General features: G+C 43.3%; 1 protein-coding gene across 26 annotated transcripts in view; it reads left to right on the top strand.

The window, feature by feature from the left end:
• Positions 1-9,714, top strand: part of fnbp1b (formin binding protein 1b) — a 62,334-nt gene that overhangs the window by 26,669 nt on the left and 25,951 nt on the right. For all 26 annotated transcript variants that reach the window (XM_069700837.1, XM_069700845.1, XM_069700834.1 and 23 more), the window contains exons 5-6: positions 5,246-5,308; positions 7,199-7,303. In XM_069700837.1, the coding sequence (XP_069556938.1) occupies positions 5,246-5,308; positions 7,199-7,303 (168 nt within the window). The remainder of the gene's footprint in view (positions 1-5,245; positions 5,309-7,198; positions 7,304-9,714) is intronic.

Raw genomic sequence — 9,714 nt, 5'->3', positions numbered from 1 at the left:
TTATTAGTTTCTCACGTGGGGTTGTTTTGTAACTCTCCCCCTCCTCCTCCTCCTCCTCTCTTTACTGTTTCCCTGAGCGAACCTCTCTCTAAGCTCAGCTTGGGGTGGCGGTGGAGGTGGGGCCAAGAATGTTGTCTGAACGGATTGGAAGGGGCCAGATAGACTTGTCTTTGGAAAAGTGTAACTTTAAAGGTCAGACTCTTTGATTAAAGTCGTTAGGCAAATATATTTCACTCATTAGTAGTGCTGGGGACTGGATTTCAATACTTTTATGGCACTGGCCGATTTGCTTCGGGACTATCCACTGTCAAAAAAAAAAAAAAAGCCTCGTCTTCCGCAACCAAATTTCAACACCGTGGCTACTTTGACGCTAACACATTCTCGTCTTCAAACGGATAACTTTTTCTACCTTACGTTGCTTCTATACTTGTTTCAGGTAAATTTGACATTAGAACGCCTTAATTCCAATCTTTTCAAACCCATTTTTAACCACACACCTGTTTGAGTTGCACGCGCTGCAGCAACGTTAAGCCTCTCTGTGTGAAGCTCGCTACTACTGTACTGAAAGCACTTGAAGCGTTTAGGAATAGTCGGTCAATTGAAGTGCCTGGCAATAAATTCCACGTGTGGCACTGAGTCTGTTATTGGAGCGACGGAAAACAACCTGGGTGACGCTCTCCCCCTCTGAAGTACACGACAACTAAGGATTTGTACTTCGATTTTCGTTTTTAAAATTGGTATAGAAGAAAAGTATCATTCAAGTATCGAACACAAATTATTGGTACCAGTATTAAACATTTCTGAACGATACAAAGCCCCACTCATGAGATTAAACTATAAAAGCACAGAAAGAAATATATTAAAAAAAATATATACCACAACCCTGGCAAGATACCATTTCATTTGCTATAAATCACTTGTTTAACGCCTAATAGTATAATATGTAATAATATATAGGTGGCAGTGTTAATACGGAATGAAGAGCCTAAGTCTCTCTGGACTGTGTTTGTGCTGAGGAATCATAATAAGGTGTTCAGTCAGCAGACCGCCGTCCTTTCAGGGCTTAGATGTCCTCTCTAATGAGGACTGATAAAGACCCTTAAACACTCTGGCAAGACCTGCGAGGACTGTTCAGCCGCTCTTAACATTTTTATAAATGTCACTATATCTCCTGTATGTATCAGCACATGTTACACAGTGTTCAGATCTGTGTGTTCTCAGTACATAATGACATTTATTTGGTGATAGGGGAAGTTATGATGTGACAGCCAACTAGAAAAAAAAAAAAAAAATGAAGATAAGAATTATTCAGCCGCCAAGGCCAGAAAAATACACAGCGCATTTCGCAAAAAATTCAGCCGAAACTATAATACGCAATAAAAATGTCTTTAAGGGACTTTCGCAGAGCGCGTTCCCTCTCATTTATCTCTCTGAAGGCCGAGAAGAGAGTTGCAACCACGGCGTAAAAAACAAAACAAAACAACAACCGATGTGTCTGTCTGGAGCGGCCTCGAATGCCTTCCTGTGTTGAGCGGAAAGACAAACAGGAAGCCGAGAGGGAGGAATTGATCGACGGCCCCTCCCACCTCTCGATCCAGCATGACTTCACCATAAACGACCTCTGCGGGATGACTCTCGTTGAACGAGTGGGTCTAAACAGGAGTAACGTCTCTCGATCTTCTACGACTTGTGGCTGTATCCCGACGATATGCGCGCCGACAGCCGTGTGGGACTGCGGGCGCGCATTCCTGCGAGCGCGTGTCGACGAAAGTCCAACGCGGATCGGCTGGAGGCCGGGTGCGTGTGCAGCTCGCAAGCGAACTGTGCTGCAGCGATGAGAGGACTCTTCTCTCTGCCACGCCCCCACCCCCTCCCGCCCCTCCACCCCCTCCCGAAGCGTATTACACGGTTGAGGTCAGAGGTCGAGGGGGCAGCTCGCCTGTCACTCTCAGCCTCTTTTCAGCTCAGTCTGGAAAAGGATGACACCGGAGAGTCCAAGGGGCAGATAAGGGAGGCAGTAAATAGTTTCCGAATGTCCGCGGAGTCGTAGTTGTCAACCTCGCCTTTCACTGTAATGGCTTTCCTTCTTACGAATCTCTCTTATTTATTTATTTATTTTTTTTTTTAAGTTACGGCACCTGGAGGGAATCTTTCTGTGTTGCACCACCAGGAGGAATGTCTCTGTCTTTAACAGTGCTATTGTAGTCATAGCAGGAAGAGGAGGCCTGCTTTGCATTACTAAGTCAATATTAAATCTGCCGCCTCTGATCTCATACTTTCCAGTCCTGCTTTTGTTACAGTTAATATATCGACGTAGTAAAAAAAAATTGAAGTTTCGAATCCAGGTCAGGAATTTGTTAAAGGTGTTAACTCCAGTTTAATCTTTTTTTTTTTTTTTTTTCTGTAATCGCCCGGCGAACCGAGAGCAGCGGCTTCAGGTCGCTGATGTGTTGCGGTAAAGTAACTCAGATGACTGAGGGGTGACTGAGGGGGAACAAAAAAAAAAAGACTTTAACCGTGAGAGATGAGCGGACGATGAGGGATAAGTGTGCCTCTTAGAGTCTATTCATTCAAACACGGTGCTGTACACCTGCATCCCACACGACTGATCTTTTTATCGTGTTTGAAATGTGAATAAACTCGTGTGCGCGTCGGTTCGGTTCGATCAGCAGATCCTTCCAGCAGGATGGAGCTGTTTAGGGGAAGAGTGTCAGCCAAAGTTTGTTCACCCTCATTGTGATGGACGATTTGTTGATGCAGATAAGATGCTGGAAATTTTTCAAGAAGTGTTGTTATGGAGACAAATATTTGCCTGGGTGAACGCTCCACGGTTAACAGTGATGTCACCCCGGTCTGGCTGTATCTTATCGTCATTTACTGAGACATATCTTTCAAAGGACGGCATTGAAAAGACTAGGCTCTGATCAAACAGGTATTTGAAGGTGAGGGTCAGCAGCTTGATTACGCACCGGATTGTCAAGCGGCTCCACGAAGCGGTCCCTTTTGTTTTCTGTTCGAGCTCAAATACTTCCTCTGAAACGCCGGAGCGCTTCCTCAATTCTCTCAGCTTCCCTCGAAACTTTGGGAAATGAGAAGTGGGACTACCTGAGGTACGTTCTCACTAATGCCTCTCGCGTTCGTCATTATTAACCTCTATGCCCCCTCGTGCGTCGCTTCTAAATTTCACATCTCTTCCCTGCGCGTCGGAGTTCAGAATACCGACTTCCTTGTGCGGCCCCCGAGCTCCGAAATGCCAGAGAGGTACAAGCAACAGCTTTCTGTTCTTTACAACGGCCCCCGGGTCCGTTATTGAATAGCAGCATCGATATTCAACTCGGCTACTGACCCGAGCTTCCGCAGTCCGTGTAAACCTCATTGATATTCAAGTCACTGTTGTTTGCATTTTTAAATTGAATTCCTTTTGAATTGTTTAGACGGGGTTAAACTCGACGGCAGGCGATGGAGGGTGTATTTATTTGCTTTATAAAAGTACATTAAAAGTAATCACGGTCTAATTTAAAGACAACAAAAAGTTTAGAGTTGCTCCTCTGTGTGTGTGTGTGTTTTGTTTTTTTTTGCTTGCAGGGGATTTGGCTGTGAACCACACAGCGAGCTGCAGAGAGATGTGCTCTGCCTGCGGGCCAAGTGCACTTTGATTGGCCAAGTGAGGCAAAGCCCCCCCCCCCCCCAAAAAAAAAAAACACAAAGCATATGTACTGTGGGAGTGTAGACCAGCAGCTGCCATGTAGCATTGTCCAAAATGTTATACGTGGCGGTGCTATGATACACTATATTACAGTATCGGGCTTCTCCTCCATGATTTATTTCAAGCTTTGTTTCTAATGTCATGTGCTGCCGTATTACTTACGGAGAATTTGTATTCTTCCCTCTCTTTGCTCTGGCTGTAGCTATCACGTCTGTAGCTTTTAATCTTATCTTCTACGTTTCTTTTATCTCTTATCGTATTGCGCAAATCGGTCTCAAAGTGTGGTTTTCAACGGTCATTTTCCTTTTAATTTGGTTTTAAATCGTGTTTTTAATTTGCTCTCAAATTTATTTCGTTTTTTTTTTTTTTTTTTTTTTCCTGGTACACAACGGTCTGTCTCATTATCGGCCTGTCAATCATCCGTAAAAGCACTTTGAACTGCAACCCAAAATGTACGAAAAGTGCGATATGAATAAAGTTTGATTGATTGATTGAAGTTATTTATCACTAAAAGCAACATGTCAGTTTTTCCTCCCGACTCGGGAGAAAAAAGGCCAGGGGATCGCTGAAGTTATTACAATTCATTCAGAGAGGGACAAGAATTTCCCTATTGAGTTTAACGGCAGTTCATCCAACAGCAGACATCTGTGGCTTAGACGTTTCACTCCAAAACCACAGATGTCAACATCACTGAGGCGCCACAGAAAAAGTTTGAGGATCACCAAACTCGTCAGAATTCACCATCAGAAGAAGAACGTGTTGACAGCAGATAAACTGATCCTTTTCTTTTTTTTACATGTTTTCCTAGTTAAAAGTGGTTCTCTTTGGGCTTGAATGCATTTATCTTGTTCGGATTGTTTCTTGCACATTCGTGCTTTTTTCAAACAATGTGCATTCAATGTGCACAGCGTCCTGACAGAGAGCAGAGACGACTGTTTTTTTAGCAACAGAAACCTCGTTGCTTGGCACCACGCTCTGCTCTGTACAGGACGTGTGACTTTGAAGCTTCATGGAAACGGCGTCTGCTCTGCTTCACAGAAACTGTTCCTGCTCCCTTTATTCTTTATATTGACATAACTTTAAAGCTTTTATTCAGTTGATTTTTGGGGTGTTTTGTTTCTGTTTAATATAATGGTGAAATAGTTTCTTTGCAGCAATGTTGGTGCACCTGTGGTGAGCTGGTTGGATATGATCTGGTGTCTCTTTAATCAAATAGACTTATAGCCATCTGCTCAAGCTTGAGCAAATCTCTAGGCGTTAAGCTCGCAGGTTATGTGGTCATAATATTTAATGTAGCGACAGTATAGTGCGTATTTGAATTTGCCCTACTTTCGCAAGCTCGCATTAGTACTTTCCTGTCACAGTGTTAGTAATAGTCAGTGTAGTTAATGGTATGGTTGAGATTCTTATCCCGCACTGCTTCTAAATTTTTAACCCCTAATATGTCAAGGTCAATTCACCTGCTATTAAATCCCCTCAGCTCGTAAATGGTATGACAATATTTATGGGTTTCTTTTTGTTCTTTCCCTTCCTGAACAGCACTTCCATGATGGGCGTAAGGCACAGCAGCACGTTGAGAGCTCGTGGAAACAGCTGGAATCGGTAAGTGACCTCATTCATGTGCACAAATAAAAAATGAAAAAAAAAAAACTACTGACACTAATTACATTACCATCATTATTATGCAGTCACAAAGTATTTAGAAGAATCACAACAAGAGTTGGTGTTTGAGAGAATTTCTGAATCCAGTACAGAATGCATACTGATCCCTAGTGCTTTCAAATCCCTTATTAAATCCAATTAGGTTAAATTATTTACATTTCCAAGAAGCTATAAAGTAATAAATACACAAAAAACACATTTTATTTTGAGTTGCGATTAGCTTTTGTTGACTGAGAGGCCATAAACAGATTCCAGTAGATTTTCAGCCTGTAGAAACAACTTGAAAGCGAGATAAAAAAAAAAAAAATATTTTCATGAACTACGTGCTCTAAGCACTCGAGACCAATCAGCTAGATTATTCATTTTGCGAAGAGTCACTGTCAGTTGGTCTTTTTAAAAACACAGTCCAGTTGTGGTTGAAGAGCGGTGTTACAGAGTGACGTTTCTTTTTTCTTCACGAACAAGCTTCTATTTGAGTACAAATTTGATCCAGAAAAAGACCTGAGGTGTCACTTAGTCATTTCAGAATTAAAGTTAGCTAGTAATGTGTGATGTCCGTACCAAATACAAGTGAGAAGCTTGCTGAATGATTTCTACATTGCTATTTGGTAAAAAAAAAAAAAAGATTTGGCTCAGATCCTAACAAATGTGCTATTTTTCCGAAATGGAACCAGCTGGCCATTAAATAAAATCTATTTATCTCATGTTTTCAAGCTATAAGTTGCTATAGATATTGATCAAATCATTCATTAAATACACCAAAGTCTACAAAAACTGTGCAGACAGCGTATATAGAGCTTCATTGCGGAAGGCATCGAAATCGCCATCACATGATACTAAAGCACATGCTGCAACAGACACTCAAAAATAAACTGTGTGACTGTAAAATACATCACCATCAAAAACTGAGGGAGCACAGACAGGAAGTCTCAGTCAATAAAAAAAATTAAATGAAAATATCAGCAGAGGATCTTGTACGGAGCCCTGAGGGACCTCCTGTTCCGTCTTCACCAGAAATCTCAAACAATGTGGCGCTTCTTTTGCTTGTAATGGAGACAGGGCGGTGGTTATGAGCGTGTGATGACTTTTCAGGACAGAAGTCATACTGTGTCATTTTTCTGTGTGTACATATACGGCAGTCATCCTCTGAATGGCAGGCTCACAATGCTGAGAAGACAGAGACTGTCAATGAGCGAATTAACAAACAAAACTGCAGGAGGTTTAAAAAAAAAAAAAAAAACATCTCACGGTCTCGGTCATTGAAATATCAGTCGTCGAGCACATTTTAAGTATAATGTTTCGCATTGCTGTATACTAGATAAGAGCAGGTTATGTGGAGAGATTGCACAGAGCACCACTTCTTATCTCCGCCTGGCCCCTTTGACAAGCGAGATGCATAACTGCCTTGTCCCCCCTCACAACTTCTCCGTGCATTCAATGACAGCATTGTGTGCGAGGGAGCAGATAGGCGTAGTTCAGAGTGCAACGCTGGCCCCGACAAACACTGATTGTTCACCCGGAGGGGGTCGAAGGAGGGTTGGATGAATGCTTGTTTTTCTGCACAGAAACGACCACTATGAACATTTGTTTAATCTGCAGGCTGCAGACTTTTAACAGACCCCAGTGCTGTGTCACCGCCATAAACCGACCGATCGACTCGACCCCCCCGCGACACAATGCCGCGGCCTGAAACGTATATGACGCATTACGAACATGTTATGACGTCCATTGATACGCTCGTTTAAAGGTCAGGTCGTATTTGCGGTTCTGCGGACGGCACGTGGCAGACAATCGGCGGCGTAACGTCTGCGATCGTCTCTTTTGTTTCAGTGTAAAAGAAGGTTCGAGCGGGACTGCAAAGAGGCCGACAGAGCGCAGCAATACTTCGAGAAGATGGACGCTGACATCAACGTGACTAAGGCCGACGTGGAAAAGGTACGTGTCACCTCAACTGTCACCACCGATCACGCGGGCCCGTCCTGTGCACCCTCGATGCTTCGCGCAAATGCCTGGCCTTCCCCCTTCCTTCGCCCTCCCACCTAGCGGCACCCAGCTCACTTGTTCCCTTTCACATTTTCCACGCCCTGACTCCTCCGTTCCACTGAGTCCGAAAAGAGACAGCAAGGATTGGGTGACTGTGTGTTTGATGCCAGGGACTGTGTGTAAAAGCTGGCATTGTCCCGGCAGCACGGTGGTCTGCTGCTAAACAAAGCTGATAGCAGCAGCAGCAGCAGCAGCAGCAGCAGCAGCAGCGAGTGCTCATTATCTCTGTAGAGCAGCCACCGAACACGCTGCTGTGCCGCATGTGGCCTCAACGACAGAGAAAGACTCCTGCTTGTGTGTGTGTGTGTGTGTTTATGTGTGTTGCGGATTATACATGCGGGTTTGCTTTGCTTTTTCTTAGCAAAAAAATAAAACAAACACCCAACAGAATAACGTAGCTTGCTGTTTCAGTGATTATATGTCCCGTTTAATATACACATGCAGAGATGGTGCCGACTCCCAGGACTTGTAGCCCAGAGCCCCCCTCTCCCCCGGGGGGCCTGCGAGCTGATGTCATTTCCTGTCGTCACGACCAATTGAAAAGAGCCCCTCGAAAATCTCAGCCTATCACCCACACAGCTCCCACGCCCGCAAGGCATCATGGGTCGGCAGCGCGTGCTCCTGCTGCCTCATCAGCTGTTGGAGCCGAGCGCAGGCTCATAGAGTTGACACAGTTCAGACCCGATTATTATGCAAATAGAGGCTGGAATAAAGAGCCTTTCTGCACTCTGGACGTACAGCCAAACAGCTACAATAGGCTTAACACTGAATTCAACTGGAAAGACTCGACACAGCAGCACAAGAAGCTACTTTCTGAAACAAGAGCTGTGTTGTCTCTGCTTAAACTTCTTCAATTTAGCATGAAAGATTCAGATATTTAAACAGAATTCAGTGAACAGGAAATGAAACATTATGCTGTTATATGTTTTGTTTTTACTTTGAGTTAGTGTGTAACTGCTTGTGTGAAAGTGATCATTTCAACTGCTGCTTATTTTGCCAGATGCACCCACACAACTCCAAAAGGAAGAGTGTGTATACTTTATGTCACTGATAACGACTTGACTGTAATAGAGTGATTTTCTGAGCTCATGCCAGAATACTGTTTACCAAACAGACATTTATCACACTCAAGGCAAGAAAACTAATTTTAAATCTTCATATGCATTATCTTTATTTCATTATTCATTTTTTTTTTTTTTTTTTATTATTGATTCTCTTAATTTTTGGACGACAAGTTCAACCGGATAACACGCCAAACTGACACTCGTCGGTCCAATAGACGATAGCGTGTCAACGTTACGTTATCCCTCGCTCAAGCGTGAAAAGTAAGATGCCTTAGATTTAGGCACCAAAAAACATGAAGCATGAAGAAAAGCTCATGATTTGGGTTAAAATAGGCCATTTTTACATCAGTAATGTTACTCGAGTTAAATTTACGTAACTTCCCTAGATTATTTCGAAGCCTTCCACGTTGACTTTGCTTTCTCACGGATTCGAACACGGATCACTTGCGCCCTTGGTGAGGCAAAACGTGATATCGGCACAGTGCCCTCTAGTGGACCAACAGGTGTGTTACACGCTTTGGGCTGACACGTGACGTTTTTCGCACCTCAACATCAAACCTTGAATTCATCCCTGAAGAGACCTGCAATTTATCCAAATCTGCTCACAAATGTAGAGCAAGAAAAGGGTTATTTGTATGAAGATAGTTTTATCAAAGCGCAGTTAATCAAACTTGTATTATAACTGGTACAAACTGAAGGCTGCATTCGAGAGTAGGAAAAGTATTCATTTGAAAATGGTCATTAACAGTCTGCATGTATGCTAAGTTGTAGTTAAAGGGACGAAAACACGCCACACCGCCTGTATCGCCCCTTTAATTCAGATGCAAACGGTCACGTGACTTATCTTCCGACCGCGAGTGTTAATTCTGCTCTGTTCCCATTCCCGTCTCTGACTGACCCCAGCTCTCGTTCACCTACTCACATATCCATTGTTCAGAAATGAGGAACTCAGAATAGAAACTTCCTCGTATGATTATCTGTGGAGGACGATTGTGTTTTCTCCTCACTAGAATTTTTCTAAAATTCTGCTCTTACATGTTCTTTTTTTCTAACAGGTCCTTATTGGTTTATGTTGTCTTTTTGTATCTGTGCTGTCGGTCGTCGGGGCTTTTAAGCTGCGACGCCTCATGACTCCTGCTCGGTGCACTCAGTCACAAATCGAGTATTTAGACACTTTACACTTCTCTCATCACCTTTGCCGCACCATGAATAAGTAAATCATGCAATTAAAGCAAATTA

Source organism: Brachyistius frenatus, unplaced genomic scaffold (assembly GCF_029030835.1).
Source record: "Brachyistius frenatus isolate BFR_SWC_R1_liver_20210118 unplaced genomic scaffold, ASM2903083v1 Contig_35, whole genome shotgun sequence".
Classification (NCBI taxonomy): Eukaryota; Metazoa; Chordata; class Actinopteri; family Embiotocidae; genus Brachyistius; species Brachyistius frenatus.
This window is presented reverse-complemented; position numbering and strand designations above follow the sequence as displayed.